Genomic DNA, 18,827 nt, shown 5'->3' with positions numbered 1-18,827 from the left:
TAAACTTCCTCACAGCAGGCAGTTGGGCACATCTGATAGCTTGAACTGCAGTGGGGGGACGTAAGCTTGGTTGTTGTAGAGAAGTGTGCTTTCACTGAGAAAAACAATCTGTGCGCTCTCTTCAAATTAATTTTTCTTTGGCATTGCCCGTCAGCCTATTATGAGTATGTCGGGAGGGATTTGCACTCGCTTCTTGAGTAAACATCTCCCCCCAGAGGATGCAACTGACACCCTAGAGAACGCAGTAAATGTTAAGATGTTCCGAAGTACCGTACAATATTTGTTCAGAAATTTACGAGGTCAGATATAACTTTCAGTAGGAAGCAATAACCAGACGTGAACAAGAGCTGTTATCAGTTTAAGGGAAACACGCACGAATTAAACCTACTTTTGATTACTCAAGCCTTCCGCCTATAGAGAAAACATTGGACCGAAATTAAATACAGCCGCATCACCTAGAATAGACGTTGTAGATACAGTGAGAACGTTGTCCCAAATCGTTATCCGATGCATACAGCTGCTGGGGACCCGATGTTCTAAAAATGTAGTTCGAGGGCAACTTTAACCTTCTATTTGTCTTCATTTAGAGCAGTACATGGGAGTTTGAGGTGCATGTTTGTCTTAAAATGCCCGAAAAGGGTTACGAATTCAGGGAATTCGTGGCTAAGCTTTCATTAAATAAAGCAGCGGCGCAGTGAAAGAAATTATTTGTTCAGCTGCTCTAACGAGAAATTAAAAATTACTTATTCAACGACGTGTATTTTAGTCCCATCCAGCCATGATAATTTTCATTTCACAAACGAAGGTTCTTCGCATTGGCACCACGCTGTCACCACAGTGTGACACCCTACATTTGACAATTGTTTTGATTGTGCAGCGGTAGGTGCTCTTGATCTGAACGGCATTAAAAAAGACATCAGATATAGGCGACCTATTTTCGTCAAACCCGCAGTAGCCAGTTTTACGAGATTATATAACCGAAACGTGTGTCAGTAATACAGCCGAGTCAGTAAAACAGTGTTTCGCTCTACCAAGGAACCTGCTAATTGTGAAGACACAGAATTGACAGAAACTCGGAGAAAACTTCAAGGTTATTCCACCCTGCGAAGATAATTCCAACCCGTTCAGCTGTAAACACCGCAGTTAAATATTGTCAACGCTTAATTGCATCACTCATTTTCACTACTAACGACGGTGACAATGGCTTTGTTGCTTCTATAAATTACACTCATCGGCATAATCGCAGATGCGGACACGTTTCTATATAATGTCCCATCAATGCACGAACGCCACAGGGGGTCGTTTGGGCCGAAACGGTATCACAAGCCGAATGTCGGCCACAGGAAACGCGCAGGCCTTTCCGTTTGGACTTCGACGTATCCACAGTGAAATCACCGACGAAAACACAGGTGGTGTCCCGCAACTAACCGACGCTCTGAGTGCAGTCTGATGGTACCTAAGCATTTGGGACTAGGGTTTCATTCGCATTAAAAGTTTGTTGCAAATACCTAATTTTCTTTAGTGCGTTCAGGCGGTTTTTATACAATAAGACCTGACGAGCGTATTTTGCTCAGATCTAATGCATTGCCTTGACATTAATACAGTCGAATTGAACGCCTCAGTCTCTTTGTTTGTGCCCTGCCTTCTCGAAGAGCTTCACCGTTTTGCCCCTGGAGGATGATTTTCTCACCACCCTCTTTTGACTTAGGCTTTCGACTGGCTTTGATCTAGTTATGGTGCGTGCGGTGCTGCGCTTCCTGCTGCAATGTATTAGGAGAACTAGCGACAACAGTAAACTTCGCTGCCTATTTGTTCGCTGGCATGGCTGCGTTCTTCCGCTCCCTTGCTCGTCTTTGGTGTACTGACGCTGTTATCCACTTCCCGGTAGCGCTAAGTTATTGCGCGCCGTGCGAAATGCCTGATGGAGTGAAAAGCCGCGCGCTTCGGGAGCAAAGGGAACGCCGGTAGTTTCGTTTGAATTTTATCAGCACACCTCTTCACGCTTTTAGTCCCGCCGTCGAGCGTTACCAGAAAAAAATACCCAGAAAAAATAGCGAGGTCAGGGCGTCCACGTCGGCCGGGCTGACGCCTGCGCCACGAGAGGAGCTCGCATAAAATTTTAAATAAATTATGAGTGCACATAATTGTGCGCCTCGCGAGGGGCGCTAGGAGCGTCGGCCACGTTGGCCTTGGAAAACACTTCCTAGCGTTCGTGGCGTGATTTCTCGCGTGCTCTTCTTCTCGCCTGTTCACGTGCGTTCGCGCCTGAAGTGGAGTACACAGCCGCCGAACTCGCGAAGTCAGTTTCCGCGGTTTCTAGCGCGGGTTAACACGGTTTAGTTTGTGAGACGTGAGAAAGCCTGCGGACAAAAACAATCCGTGCCTGCCAGTTATTGACGACTTTCAGCGGCAAATTCGGAAATCCATTTGAAGGGCAACAGCCTGGTTTCCGACCAAGGAAGACAGGCCGCCAGTTCTGCTGTTTGTCCAGCCTTGCTCCACTAGTGTAAGATGCGCCAATTTTTCCCCGTACAGAACGATTTAGAAACTCGCCATATACAGCTCGGCTGTAAAATTTGACTGCTTCGCCGAGCATTTTCGGTGGATATATCCACAATCCCGTCTCGCGTTTCACCCACTGATCTTGATCCAATATGGTGACTACGGCTGTTCCCATACCAGACTCGAGACTTACGTGGATTTTCATTGTAGGAATTCTAAATATGTACCTCAAAGGTAGGCTAAAGACATAACGGTTATCCTCTTTGCTGATAACGTGATGGAAGAGTCGTAACAGAGCGCCATTCTGCTACTCGCCATTTATAATCCTCTCAATACGAATTATTGCTTCCGGACGCTCTGCAATAGCGCAGCAACCCCAGAAAAAGCACGTTTTCCACAGCAGACTGTTCCTTCCGGACTGAGAAGCTCGTCACATTTCTGACAGAAGTGCCCTAACTTTTCAAGCTTTATAACCCGCTACGACCACATTAGTGAAACCCATTCCCTCAAAAGACAAGGGCCTGAGCTTGCTTCGGTTGCAACGGTATTATTTACGTCACAGCTGATAACCATAAAGAATTTCCGGAATCAAGGAAACCAGTGGAACACTTCTGTAGCTCGCCGTGTAAAAGACCTTTTCTCTTCACGCCTTCCCCAAAATATTATCTTACACGTCGGTTGCTACAGCAATGTGACGTAGACAGGCCACTCTTGGCTTTTATTCCATGCCGCCGAGGCTGTTTTTTTTTTTGGATAAACGTAAAAAAAACGCGTGCACTTACAGGGTTTAGACGTACCTCGAACATATCTACGTTGCCTAAATAAACCACAGCCCTCTGCAATACGTTACCTGACAGTACAGGTATGGGCATGTCGAAGACCAGGAGGCAGACGCGGTTAAAGGAGCACCAGTTTATTGGCGACCTTCCATGGGGTGATTCTGTCCAATTCTGAGGATGATGATGATGTCACGAGCTTCGCTGCCCGTGCGGTGGCTACTCGCTTCTTGTTTCTATTTCGTTATCTTCCCAACCAGACCACATTTTCTAACATTCTCCGGCCGGCCAAATATGAGGAATATGGTTGGCTTCACATGTCTAATTCTTTAAAACCTAAATGCGCTGTGCACTTGCGTCATACAGCGTCATACCCCGCGTCATACAGTTTTGGGGCCCTTTTTAGCCATCTATTCCCTCCCAAAAACCTCATAGCATAGCATAGCGGCGGCAGCGGTGGACGCAGCGGTCGGCGGAGTTCGGCCAGACGAGTCCCGTGATGCGTTGTCAAGGATACGTCACCGCTATGGCCAAATGAAGGTCGAACTTACCGCGACGGCGATACCGCTCGACGAGATTAGTAAAGCTTTTCTTTGATGCGGTCAACATTGTACACTGCTATGAGCCACCGGACGGGAGGATGAGCAAAATTTAGGAGCATCAATCTTCATATCAATTTTGAATACAAGATAAGGCAGCGCATGTGATGGCGCTGAATGATTAGGTTTATGGATGTGCGCGCAGAAGTCTTCATGGCGAATTCTCATCTACGCGTGGTACGAAGCAGTAGCACAAAAATTTGCGACCGTCAGAAAAATTTTCTCCTCTTCATTGCGGTCGAAATTTGGCATCACCACACAATGGGCCAAGAATAACAGCGTCATCTCGAGAAAGCAGGTGCAGTGCTTGGGAGTCCCATAGTACTAGTGGTACCCGTAAGTGACGTATAACTCTCATGGAATCCTGCATGGAGAGAGGAGGCGCGGCTGCTTACAACGGACGAGACTTTAGAATCTTACACTGTTACGTTAAACGTTCTTACCGACGATTTGTTATTCTCCTTCCACGTGGTGCCTCGTTCTTTACAAGTTTATCGTTTCACATGTGTGAACGCTGCTTGTTGACCAAGATTTTAAACAGAATTATTCTTGTACGGGAATGTTTATTCCGTGAACCGCTATAGTTATGCCCAAACTTCAACTAGCTTCTGTGCAACTTGAGGCAATAAAGTGACGTTATTCTTACTTCTTCAGTTTCCTAAAGGGCAAACAGGAAGTTGACGTCTTGAGGAGTCTCACGGATACCGTTGCCATTCACGAGCACCGATTCGTAGTTTTCTAGAGGCAGGGCAAGAGATGTCAAATCATATCACAGAAGACAGGTCGGACTGAGAGGCTGATCTATGAACTGTTACATCCCACTGGGAACTAGCACGCCAAACGCATGGCAGGTAGTGAGACACGATAATAGAATCTACTCTAGAACTATTTGCTCTTAATGCGCATCTAGCATGCAACGGGGCGCCCATAACAGCTCAATGTAAACCGCAAGGTTACCGCACATACAAAACAATAATAAAGCCAAGAATCTAGAGAGGTTTCGCTAAAATACATACAAGTAGCACTTTGAGAGCAAATTTTGCTTCGAAGGCTCAGCCCTCGTGCCCCTAATATTTCAGATCCACAGGCGGGTAAGCATCAAAGCGTACAAATGCTGCCTCAAAGTTTCTTCACACAGTAATATATCTAGGGGAAACAATAAGTAAAACTCTTATAGAAAACGTCTGGTATTTTAGTTCCTCAAAAACAAAAACAGTTTGTAAGTGGTTTCAGAACAAGTATTTCTAGGTTGGGGCGCCTAGGGCGCAAAGGAAACGGTCTTCACGCAGGTTTTTCAGGCAAATTTCACGAGATCACCTGACGCCTTGAGAAATGTAGGACACAGACCATATTACCACTGTGAAGCCTGGCAGGTGTTACCTATATTGCAAATCGCACAAAACTTTATCTCCAGTGACCAAAGAAAGATCAGAGCAAATATATATCTCGGTTAGTATACCCTGTAGCCAACCGCCACGTCCTCGGTATTATAAAGGCTATTTAAATAGGCACGTAAATCGCTTTGATATAAGTGTACTGCCGAATCCCCGCTACTAAAAAATTGCAGTCGCTTTCGCCTCGGTCTAAAACACAAAAACATTCAGAGGTGATTACACTAGCATTAACTCTTTACCTACAGGCGTAATATTGCTTTTTTTAAACGTTCCAACGCAGGCCATAAGTTCGCCCTCACCGAAGACAAGATTGTGATCGCCAAGTTACTGCACCGCTTCAAAATCGAGTCACTCGACCAGCGGGACGAAGTGGCGCGCGTCCACCGGAATGTGCTGAAACCCCTAAGTGGCATCAGAATCCAGTTCACGCCACGGTGATCACCTGACGGGAAAGTCTCCCCTTGTATTGCGGTGCTCTTGTTCCTCTTCGCTAGAATAATCAGAGTAAATGACGTTTTACTCTGTTGAGCACAAACTTGGTCGGGGGCAATTCCAGTTCCAATTGTTTCGTAATATATACAATGACAGGATCTCGAATTTTTTTTATGTGTGCGCTGTCTGTGATTGGAATATTTTGTCTGCGTTAAGAACAGTATTCGAACAAACGCTTGTGCTGTCTTTTAGCTAATAATACAAACCTAAATATGCGGATATCAAAAATTTTTAAGGTAAACGCGGTCACCGCTGTGTATTGTGATTTATTAAAATAACATTTGTATGAAACACCAGAAACATGACATTTTCATACCATTTCTACCTTTTTTTATTACAGTGACTAAAAAAAGACATTCAAATCTTATGTATCTCGGCTATCAGAGCTTCTCTTCCAAACGTTTACTAAAACCCAATGTTTACTTCAAGACACCCGGGAAATTCAAGTAGAAATGTAAATTCTACCTCCTTAGCAAAAACACATCGCGCGCAATGGTTTGACTACTGAACAGCCACCACGGCTTTTTCCGTGAATGTGAGCCACCCATAATAGGTACAATACATTGCAAGGCTCTGCGTCGTGAAATATGCGGACGCTTTTAAACCCGAGCGGGCGGAGACAAAGGAACAACAAAGATGAAAAAAAAGGTAACAAAACATTAGTGTCTTCCCGCGAAAAAAATACCCGAATAGTTCGTTGTGTCCAAAAAACTTAATAGAGTGCCAGAAACGGTTATGCACTTTCCGTTCAACTTGAGCTACGCCGGACTAGAGAGATGTAAGTTTCAATTAACTTAGGAGGGGCGTAAAAACGCAAGTTTATTTCGTGTTTGCTTTTTCAGGAAAGTAGGACAAATCGAAAAAAGGCGATTCCACACAGACCTAACGAAACTCCACATCCCTCTTAAGGCGGAAGCCTTAGATATATCACCAAACGCGGTAAGTGACTGTATTTGCAGGCGACTACACAAATAACACCAAACGGCGGCCGTTGTAAAACGAAAAAAAAAAGTAAATCAAGTATACATACAAAAGTCATTTGGGTTCTGTTACATAGCCGCCGCACACACGGTGCGTGGACGACAGACGAGACAGCGCTGGGGACTGAACCGTTTATTCGTCCGTGAACACAGTATTTAAAGCATAGCAAGGGAGAGGGAGTTGGGAGGGAAGAAAGGGCGAGGAAAGACATGAGGCTGAGTTGTTGATACGTCACACGCCTGGCTCAGCGGCGGGAGATAAAAAAGCAAGCCGATTTACAACAGGTTCCGAATACGATTTGAACTCGGCTTGCCAGAGCCGCAGTCAAGTGTTGCGACTACAGCACTGACCCGTTACCGTGCCAGGATGAAACACGACTTATCGGGATGTCTGTCGCATGATAGGTGAAGGTGATGGCACCGCAACCACGGTGCAGCAGTCAAGAAGTCTTCGATAATCGCTGGCTTTCGCCTTTAAAATTCCGTAAGAGACTTAAGCGCCCGACGATTTTTTCCGCTAACACTGAAAAAAATAAAATTGCTACATGCTGCTTCACAGAAGTCCCGGCAGAGCTTCCGTTCTCAAAATCTGCTCATGATTTCACGTCCAGGCATTGATTTCCGAAAACGTTTTCCTCCATGCAGACTGGTCGCTTCCCAACAAACTCCACCGAAGAAGTTCTTATTGTTTTTATAACGTTATCCTGGATGAAAAATGAACAGCTTTTTTTTTCAAAAAGTTTTGTTTTTAAATCAATCAAATCTCCATGGCTGACCCGTCGGTCGGATCCAGCAGAAATATCACGCCATAGCCTGGACGCAAACCTGTCGCTGTGTCATGTAACGTAGTGCTAAATCATGGAATAAACGTGTCTGCATGTACCTGGAGATGTTGCACGCTCGCATTTCGTTTTGTACTTGAACGACAGCTGCCCCACGTACGACCACCAAAAACTGCGTCTTCAATGGCACTGCCTGTTGGTTCACTGCGACTAAAGTTTTCGACGGGAAATACTGAAATGGAGAAAGGCAATGCTGTGTCTTTGGCATTCGCTACAGTCCGATGTTCCTGTAAGTTGGTGTTTCCAAACTTCCTGTGCAATTTGCCGATTGTTTTGAGAATCTCTGATACGCGAACCAGGAATATTCTGTACCGCTCGCATAACGACGAACCGACGCGGTATAAAAACAAAGGCTTGTTTATTCTTAGAATGTCATTCCCCGATGCCATTCCCCGTGTTCATGCCAAACGTTTGCGTAGAACGTCCGAGAACTTGCAGGTTTCACACTTACAAGGGCATTTTGGGCAATGAGGTTGTAACGAGCCTAGAAAACTGTGAGGCAGTAGGCTAGGTATGACATTGGCAAGCGCAAGCAGTGAGCCGCAAAATATAAGCGCCATGCTCGATTATGCAAGAGCGTTGCTACCCCATGGCCATGAGCGTGAACACGTATAGGCCTTGTTACGAACCATCAAGGTCCAAAAGGGAAAATAAGCTCCACATCACGTGCGGGATTTGCGATGCCGGTCTATGAGACACAAAACTAATGGCACGCTAACATACCGGTTGTTTCAGACCTCAACCGCTTATAAAATATTGCGCTATCGTGTATCACACGTTCTTGGTTTTCAGTGTCATTGGCCGACGGCGATTATCCTACAACGCAAAAAGCCGGTAAGCACTGCTTGGATAAGCCACACAGCTACAGCATCAATGTATTGATAAGTATCCGACAATGTATATGACAAAAAGCTACAGCCTCAAACAGCTGCAGCACCAATACAGACATCTACAGCACCTACTGATTTTAGGTGGTGCCACACAAAGCGGAGCCAGGGTTTAAATTGATCGAACGCTTGACTGATGTAAACTAAAGGGTACTCACACAGCGTATGCGGGTTTGGACATCAGCTCTAGGTTTTCTGTACGGGAGGAATATTTTACAGCATTGGCGCCAAGATTAACCGAAGAAGAAATCGCACAGTTATGTAATAATCCGTATAGTGATCACTTAAAAAAATGGTCATACTTTTTAACTTTAAAACCAGGGTCGTCTACGTGATCTGAGAACCACGCGCTGCAGGCGACCGAAGAACTGTGCCACCTAGGCACGTAGTAAGACTCTGCAAGATTCCCGCACACGCCGTTTATACCGCGACGATTCAAACGACCGCCACGTATATGTAACCTCAGTTTATTCTCAGACGCCTTCCAATAAATACATTTATTTTACCATATTTATGGGTAACACAATACTCCCGATGTTATGCAATTACTCGCGTTTCAGTGCTTAAGGACAAATAAGCAGGAACGCCCGTGTGTCGAGGTTTCCGCGCACGATGAAGATCCCCAGGTGGTCAAAATTAATCCGGAGCCATGCACTACGGGGTGCTTCCAAGCACAGATGCTGCTCCGGCGCGTTAAAGCCCCAAATAAAGAGTAACGAACAATGGCTAGCAAGGGCTTGTGTTGCTACTCATTCGTTTGATGTAAAAACCATAGTAAATAGTAATAATAGAACACGTAGATAAACCGGCTCCTTAGTCACTTGCCACTAAGTTATATTGCAAAATATTTTTATCGAGTTTCTAGATTTCACAAAGAACTAAGGGTACGGGGGCAAAAGGACACGTAAGGACGTGACTCGGTCTTCGTTCTCTGTACACACATCAGCAGCAGCGCAAAGTTACAAGATGCCCGAAGAAAAACTCCTTACAACTGGTAACCGAGCACACAAACAAAACATTCAGAAACACTAGCATCACTTTGCGCAGCAGTGTGAGCATGACACAACATATCATCACACAACAATTCTAATATCTGTGAAACTTACAAAGCACTGAAACTACTAGAGGAAATTATTTATATCAATGAGGAAGGTATATATAAAGGGAAAAAAATGTTAATAGTCACATTTTCTTATAAATGATGCCAATGTGTACCTACACCAACTGTCGGAACGAAATGTTTTTTGTTCAGGTATCTGTTTTGTTCCAAAAATACAAGTTGCGTTCTGGTTAATCTTCGGAACGTAAAAACTAATGGTTCGTAAAGGTTCATAACTGTGCGTGGTAGCCCACAAGAAAAATTGGGAATTCAGTTTCCGTGGTGCTCTGGCACCACTCATGTACAAGCGCGGCACGACATGTATAGCTGCCTTCGTTGAATGTGCTACCCGCCGCGGTGGCTCAGTGGCTAAGGCGTTGCGCTGCTCAGCACGAAATCGCGGGTTCCATTCCCGGTCGCGGCGTCCGCTTTTCTGATGGAGACGAAAAGCAAGAACGCCCGTGTGTACGAGATTTCGGCGCACGTTAAAGATCCCCAGGTTGTCAAAATTAATCCGGAGCCCTCCACTACGGCGTGCTTCATCGCCTGGGTTGCGTCGGCGCGTTAAACCCGACAATCAATCAATCAATCGTCGAATGTTCCGCTGTAATCTGTTTTCTTCTCTGTAATAAGTGTATGCTGCTGAAATCACAGCAAACATTGCATTTTCTTTTTCTGCTTTATAATTATGTTGTTCTTCTGAACTTTGGTGCTTAAGCATGCATAGCACCCCCTTACAACAATACTTTAGGATAAAGTAGGTTTCATAAATAAAGAAACGAACAAATAAGGACTGGATGAATACATAAAAAAATAAATATTGATATTTACATAAATTACCAATAAATAAACACGGCCGTGAGGTCTGCTTCGCAGCCGACTGCAAGCGGCGTCACGCGGTGAGCTATAAGCACTGACCATCGAGAGGGACCTATAGTGTTATAGAGAGTTCTAGATTATAGTGACAGACGGATAGAGGAGGGAAAGACGCAGCAAGCCTGCCAAAGGAAAGATGTCGCCAGCGAAACGAAAGGCGATGTTACATGCATGAGAACTGGCTCCCATCTCCGTCTTCGCTGCATGGAAATTTGGATGAATGCTGAAATACCTCAACTTTCCACTCGAACCGAAAACCGAAGCATTTTGTTTAGTTTTTGGCCGTGAACAAAATAATAAGTAACGTTTCTGTTACGTTTTCGTTCCGGCCAGAAATATCGTTTTTTTTTTTCAGTTTCTGTTTTCGCTTCATTGCCACACCCTGATCGGACTCGCGAATAACCGGCTTTCCTACGAGAGAATGAAAGAGAGAGAGAGAGAGAGAATAAATTTAATTTGGATTCTTTTAAACGGTCAGCGCCACGCTCCCGGGCATATTGCTTTCAGCAGTTGGCAGCCCCACGGCCACTCGATTTCCCTACTTAATCAAGTGACGTGCTGGCGCAATCCGACCTTGAGGCGGCCCGAACATTGAGCGGACGCCCGGAAACCTTGCAGAGAGGGGGCGAACAACGATCGCCCGCTAGCTTGGTTGGCACGTCTACACACAACACCATCTTGTTTAACAGGCCTACGTACGTCGTTCCAATGGGAAGATAACGTCCTTCTTTTTTCGCCGTCTTCAATAGTTGCTGCTATCTCAGACATGGGCAACGCCCGCTTAGTGATTCCACAGGTGTTCATCACAACACCATGGCGGGTTACCCACGCCAGACAGTTTTGCGCCCTTTTCAACCATCTTTTCCCCGCATTAAAACCTTATAGCATAGCATAGCATAGCGACGGGTTTTGCACTGATACCGGCGCAGACGTAGATGTGTGGACGATTTGTGGCATGCATATTAGAACCGGTTTGGGGACTCGTGATAGTATGAGAGTTTGCATGGAAACCAGCCTCCATTTCCAGTTCGACTGCTCGGCTCACCTGCTCCGGTGACTCTTGATTTCAAGTGAGTGAGCTCACTTTTCCGATATTTGGGAGGGGGGATGGGCGGGACCAGATAAGCTCTTTGAGAAAACTAATGCTAGCCCGCATCAAGCAATTCAACTGCTCTATTGATTTCGGAATGTGTGGGGGCAACATATTGAGGATTTGGCATTGTTAGAAATGTTATAGTAGCAGCATTGCGCGGCGAAATGGAGATTTTGGGAGCACTGACAAGTGGGCAAGTTGGTATGGAGACATCCTAATAAAGATTTTGGATAATGTAGGGGCGGTGGCCAGAAGTTTCGACCTTTACTTGCATGCCTTGCGGACATCCATATGACTACAACTTTATTATGCCAATATATTATGCCGCGTTGGTTTTAACCAGGACAGACGAGGCTGTTAAAAGTGCGGATTTCTCCGCGAGGTATTTTAGAATGCACCTGATTCCGCCGGTACGTCCCCGTTATCGCTGATTCGGAGATAAAAATTCAGGCGAGGAATTTTACTTTTCATGTTACAAGCCCATGTACGCATTGTAACAGACAAAACACTGGCCCCTGTGCAGCGGTGTTCCGATCTCGTGAACACCCCTCCCACCCGGAACAATAATATTGTGTGGGCATTCTTGAGGAAGCAGATAAATATTATTTATTAAATTCTCCATTCTAATCAATTCTGTATGCCTATAAACAGGCCTTAAATATTGATTGATTGATTGATTCATTCATTCATTCATTGATTTATTGATTGATTGTTTGATTGATTGATTGATTGATTGATTGATTGATTGATTGATTGATTGATTGATTGATTTGGGGGATATAATACGCCGACGCTATGAAGGCGAAGAGGCGCGTCGTTGTGGAGGGCGCACGATTAATTTTGACCCCCTGGATATGTTGAACGTTCGCCGAAATCTCGAACACTCAGGCGCTTCCACTTTTCGCCCACTTCAGAAAAGCGAATATATTCCTTTATTACTTTTCACGCATAAATATTGCACGCTATCAAGGTCCGAAGTGACTCCGAAATATTTACGGACACAAACCCTACGTATGTTTCTAAACAGTAAGTGCTGAGTTTTTGGGCAATTAAAAAAGCATTAGGTCTTTGTGTTTCAGTCACGAGCGTTGTGAGGTGCAGGAAAGCTGAGGTACAAAAAAATTAAAGCGCGAGCCAGTTGGGGGAAAAGTTGACAGCAGATCCGGAGGGGGGCTCTGAGAAAGGGCGACGGAAGGGAGGGTGTACCAGGAAGGTGTAACAGCTGCGCAGGAAGAGGTTAGGCTGCTTCCGAACGCGCAGTACGAGCCACCGTGAGATGTGAAGGTACCGAAAGGGGGGCGAATAGGAGGCTCCAATAGCGACCGAGCCGATTGAGCCATGGAGGGTGCGGTCGAGTGGGCTGGTCAAGTGGTGACGTACATGGCAAGGTTCAAGAGAGAGTTCAACAGCATATCAACCGAAAGTCCAACTGGCTTTCACATTCACATGCCGAGAAGGTTCAAATCATCACTCGCAATTTTTTCGTGCACTAGCACGAAGAGTTGTGGAATCGGGAAAGACAAGGGGCTTTTGAAGCTAGTTGCACGTAACAGGGATGAGAGGATCGTTCAGTCAAATATGTACAGGTGACCGCTCTCAAATCGCGCGGCCACAACACGACAGAACAACTAAGATAGTGTAAACACAAATGAAATTTGTCACCGTTTACGTGATTTAGAAATCGCCACACGTCTTGCTATTTTTTACATGATGACATTCAGCGATGTACTTCTGAATATATTTCATAAAGTTAACGGCGCTAAGACGGGACGAAGCGAATTGCTTACTCGTTGCGGATGACAATATCGTCCTCTCTAGTAATACATTCGCCTTATAATTTCATCTATTCAACACACGAATATGTTTCTCGTGTGGGCTGTCATTGTCGTCTGTTTTTCTTTTAACCAATTTTACCTGCGTTAGTTACTCTGTGGTGCTGTTGTTTCCTACTCTTGTGGCATGTACTCGCCAATAATTACTTTTCTACCTCCATCCTGAGCCTCAATCAAGAAAGCCGTGTTACACTTTCTATCAGCGAATGATGGCCGCCGGGTTATGGTGATTCCTCTTTCACAAACAGGCGATGCCTGAATGTACACGCCGTATTTTTTTTTCTAAACTGGCGAAACCATTTAGTTTATGTATCTGGGCATGGGGGCGTTTGCACCGTAAAAGCGGCGAAAAACAAACGCCGAACCCCTGCCTATGCACGCACATGGAAGAACGCATGCAATTACCAAGCGCCCACCTACAGTCAAGGTCTGATAAGCCCTTGACAGCTTCCTGTAGAATATATTTCCGTTTAGGCGGTATTGCTTCTGCATGGAGTTGAAAGCAACTCGAGCATCATATTATGCTATAGCAAACAGGACGACGTCTTACGCCCAATATATGCTGCCTGTATTGTGCACGAAGCGTGACTACCGCTTATTCTGATGTTCAGCTGCAAAGAACAAATAAAAAGCAACCGAATTATCTCAACAGATTCAATGTCAGCGTTCTCTACTGCTAAACAAATACAACTTCTCCAGTTTCAATATGAAATACCCACACGGTTCATATGAATAACGGGGAATCGAAAAATAGCACAGTGAAGGGGTTAGTGCGAGCAAGTATATGAATAGAAAGCGATCCACTCTAAGAAGGCGTCTGCACCGCAATGCCCGCGAATGACCAATCGAAGTGACCTTGTATACATATTCGCGAATGACGTGGCCTACAACTCAATTTGAGTGAGAAAGGGTGTCTTACTAGGTATGCATACATGGCGCAATGCAAAACGCCATTCAAACCTTGCGTGTTGTCCCTACGCACGTGCATATTTTTTAGTCAAATCATTTGTTGGTTTCATCATTAGCTGAATTTGCACAATTGGTCACTTCAGTTCTTCATTCTGGGCCCTGGGGCACTGTGGTGAAACGACCTAGAGGGACTCCATAAAGTGTAGAAATAAGTATAAATGTCTGCAAATTCGTGAGACTTCCTACTCCGTTTCTGTGTTTCAACGTCGTTACGTTTCCTTCGTGGCTTTGAAGTCAAGGACGCGTCCACCGAGCCAGCGTACTTTTGCTTTCATATTTCTTTAGTTACTCCGGTGAGGGCGGAAGACAAAGGTGGTTACGTGAGGTGATTTTAATTTTAGTGTGGTTCTTTGGTTTGGAGTAAATCGCGTAGGGATAGTAGTTTATACAGTCAGTTATAATCCCTTAGGGTCACTTTATGTTTATTAGTTAGTAAACGTTTATTTTTGTGTTTTTGTTTTGTACAAATTTTACGAGGGCGCTGGATTATCTAGACCGCTGGGATTCTGATGCAGAATTTTTTGCTTTTATAATTTTTGTTACTCTCTACGGCCAATAAAAAGACATATTTGGCAATTTGTACAAAAACTACCACATTCGGCTATCACCGGCCCTATCTGGCAACCTCTTATTAGGTTTGATTACATTTTTGTTTTAAATTTTGGCTTTGTTATTTTATAAATCACGGCTTATAAAAGGTAGAACGCGTCCATTTATCGGACGTTACGTGGAAAGTAAGTCATAGTTTGAATTTTTTAAGTTCCAACGCCAACATGCATTTTCGCGCTCTTAATGACGTCGAGCAGGTGTGAACAATTATACATTAATAGCGTTATAGCCGGCTGGCAGTGTTGTGATGGGGAATTTTCTTATTAAACTCACGTTTAAAGCGAATATAAGTTTTAACCTTCGAACATCTTGACATTACTGTACCGCTATAAAAGGTTCAATCAATGCCAGTATTAACAAAACACAACACCCTGGCATATGGGATTTCACGGCGTAATTCTTATGTGCTTAATGAAGCGCAAATTAGGTGGGGTGCTTAAAACTTCCCAAGAAGGCGCAGGCCAAAGCCGTCTCACCCATCATGATGTTGACAGCTACCTGGATATGAATTTTTTTTTTCAAAGGTTGTTCAGCTCGCTCGCCACAGCCAACAGCCACCTCTTCGTACCGGCTGGTACCGCACGGGCGGCAGCGGCCTACCCTTCTTCGGCGCTGATGTTTCCCTTACCCAGCGAATACTGCATCGCCTTTTCAGAGAGCCCTCCTGCAATCCTCTTCCGACAATGCTCTTTCTCTTTCCTGGAGTTGAATCCCGGCTCATACTTTGATTTGCTGTGCAATTCTGTGTACTTGACAACGATTTTCAGTACCTCCCGCGTTGCATGAAACATAGATATCTAACACTTTCGCCTCAAACCTCTCGTTGCGAGTGCCGAATGGACCGAACTTTCACGTGCGCGCTTGGAACACGGCCTTCGAGAAAAAAGTTTTCAAGAACAAACATAAAACAAAAAACACACAACTAGCTCGAATCGCTCGATTCTCAATAGCGCGTCAGGAGAGGCTGTCAGCTTTGTTGGTGTTTACCGAAGATGTAGGAATGATTGGTTTCGTGTCTTAAGGTATAAGACACCCCCAGTTCGTGCGTCAGCTAAGCGCGGTGGAGTACGCGAGCACACCCACAGCATCAAAGCGAGGGAAGGGTGATGTTCTGGCGGAAGTTATAATAATTTGTCACTCGAACCACGTGAGCACAGATAACTCCTCCCTTGAATTTGTGTTCCTGCCAGCAAAACAGGACAGAGTTGAGTGAATTGTTTGCCAAACTTTTGCGTTTTTATTTTTTTCTGCAGGTCAGTCCTTGGGCCGTAATGAGTGGTATCTCCCTGCACTGGCTCTCTCTGCTGTCCGTGGACAGCTTGTTGGAGATGTGCTTATGTGCCGTCAGAACATTCCTCATCATAGTGGCAAGTTCTGCAGTTCTTGTAGGATCTCTCATTTGGGTGTCCAGGATCATTCAATCTAAAACACTGAAGCAGCTAGAAGAGGTGCCCCGTATTCGGCAGCATTTTCCCTTCCAGCAAGAGTGGATAATCATGCGGTCTTGCATTCATCCCATGGCGCCAGTGAAATTCAACGCGAGTGAGTTGCGCAATACCCCAGATGCTTGTGGGGCTCTTGGCAGAATTTTTACAATACCCCTTATACAGCGAGAAGCATCCACACACAGGCTGTAAAAAAAATTTAAAACGCGGACCGTTTGCAGGAAATGCACAAGTCAGGACTGTTAAGATTTTCTTTAAACCATAAAGATAGCAGGTTCACAATTCCGAAGCCAGCTTTGCCTCGCCCTTTATAAACCGTCTTTAGCTAAGTACCACGAATAATTTCCGGAACCGGTGAGAGTTTCGGCATGGGAACCTCTGTTTCATACCGAAGTATTATATGTATTCCCGTAGGAACCACAATTAAGGCGGAACATAATCTTGCCCGTTGGCTACCGCCCTGCCAACGTCGAATGTCTTCAACGTCATCTTGTGGAGGTGGTCATCACACGTTCTTCGCAGAACGCCTTTATGTCCTCATTGTAAGGTAGAAGGTGATGAGATCTTTTGCATTGAATGCTGGTGCCGCGGCGCCTTGTCTGATCTTATAAAGCGCCTTGGTTGATTACATGCACAAGAATACTCGGAGCGTCCAAATTACTAGCAATATTACCTTGGTTACGGCTTGCCGATGCTTCTCGTAGACACAATTTTCGAGAGAGGCTGCTTCGTTCTGTCAATTCACCTTTCTCGTACTTTTTAAAATCACTGGCTGCGGTCTGAAGACACATTGAAGCGCATTTGTTAGAGTTGCATTTGTGGTTCCTGATCATTCATCAGGTTAACCTGATAATTTATCTGGTACTAAACAAGGGGCTCAGGCACGGAAGCCAGCAGTGCGCTGTAGAGAGGTCAAGTCCCTTGTGGTGGTAGCGTTCACGCGAAATCACTTATCACAAACGGTGGATGGCTTTATACGAAACAATAAAGTTCAAGGTACTGCCGTCATCTCATTGTTAAGCGGTGAAAGGAAAACAAAATGACGGGACAGGTTTGCCATGTAGGGTACTGGTTATCCGTTGCCAATTTAGAACAAACGTTTCAGCGTAGAATGTAAACACAAAGGAAAGGTATGGAGTAATTGGAAAGCCTATATGCTCCTTTTCTGTTATAGTGGTGTTCGCGTTTCTGGCAGGCTTCCATGCAGTCTTCCAGAAGTTTGGCAGATACGTGGTATATCTAGGCTTCAAACCCTTGGTGATCCTCTTCAAGGCAGAATATGCTGAAGTAAGTGTGCTTTTTTATGCACTTTCATGGCAAATGCCGGTTGGGGGGCACTGCGTGTCAGTTTTTTTTTTACTTTGCGAAATTTTTCAGTGCCTGTGTTGAGATTAAGAATTTTTCCGTCTTCAGGAAGCCCTTTCAAGCAACAAGATGTTGGCTAAAGGTTCCGACTACGAATTATTTCATGATTGGCTGGGAGATGGATTGCTCACCAGGTACAACGACAGCACGGCCAGTAATGCCAAAATTACAATTTTTTTGCATGTCCAGTGCTCTTCAGCCAACATTTGACTGCAAGTTCCCATATCTATAGCGTAAAGTTATTGGCCCTCAGCTGGAAACGCGAAAGTTTATCACGAGGCCACCTAGCCCAAAAAAATAATCTACAGGTGCTCATCGTAAATCTTCCGGAGTAAACTCTATACCCTGGCAGCTTATTCCGTACTCTACCCTGGTAAACATTGTGCCAGACTGTGGGTATTGAAATCTAGTTCTACAAAATAGGTGTCATCTTTTAATGCGGGATTTCAAATTGTATTGGTAGGGCCCAAGCACCCAAATTGCGGCCCCTTACAGCTACTTCTATATTTTACTTTGGTAAGGGCAGAGCAAGGCGATGGGCGATGAAATTTTGTTTTTGCAATATTTGTATTATCCCATAGGCGGCATTTCATATTGTTATATAGGTGATGTTAGAAGGGTCGAGGCACCAAAAAGGAAGATAAAAGCTTTAGGGACATAAATAGGGGTGAACTGATCTGGCACACAACATAGCATCTTGTTGGCCAGATATAGGGGCATCTCTGAGGTTGCGAATTTTTAAGTATGAGAGAAAGCAGGTGCAGTGTCGTCGATGCCCCGCGAAAAACTGCACGCTGCCAATACACAACCACATTCTGAAATCGAAACCGGAAAACTAACGTTGGGCATTAATTTTCCTTCCGAGGTAAAAAGAATCTTTCTCGATTTCTCTCCTGTGAACATGAACCCTTGTGAAGAGATCAGACATCAGCTCCTCGCGATACTACAGTACCTAGATTGTAGACGTCCTTATGCTCTTGAGCCGTAACTAGTAGGTTTCTCAGCTATACTTGCGCCCTAAAAGACAGCGCGAAACTGTCAATAGCTTTTGACGAGGACCAGCGATT

At 44.9% G+C, this 18,827-nt stretch overlaps 1 protein-coding gene across 5 annotated transcripts in view; it reads left to right on the top strand.

The window, feature by feature from the left end:
- Positions 1–18,827, top strand: part of LOC144153962 (cytochrome P450 4V2-like) — a 137,134-nt gene that overhangs the window by 43,545 nt on the left and 74,762 nt on the right. For all 5 annotated transcript variants that reach the window (XM_077685755.1, XM_077685757.1, XM_077685758.1 and 2 more), the window contains 3 exons: positions 16,204–16,492; positions 17,570–17,682; positions 17,809–17,894. In XM_077685755.1, the coding sequence (XP_077541881.1) occupies positions 16,204–16,492; positions 17,570–17,682; positions 17,809–17,894 (488 nt within the window). The remainder of the gene's footprint in view (positions 1–16,203; positions 16,493–17,569; positions 17,683–17,808; positions 17,895–18,827) is intronic.

Source organism: Haemaphysalis longicornis, unplaced genomic scaffold (genome assembly GCF_048455015.1).
Source record: "Haemaphysalis longicornis isolate Haplotype H1 unplaced genomic scaffold, Haemaphysalis longicornis Haplotype H1 scaffold_9, whole genome shotgun sequence".
Taxonomy (NCBI): Eukaryota; Metazoa; Arthropoda; class Arachnida; order Ixodida; family Ixodidae; genus Haemaphysalis; species Haemaphysalis longicornis.
Note: the sequence above shows the minus strand (reverse complement) of the source record. Positions and strands in the feature narration are given on the sequence as shown.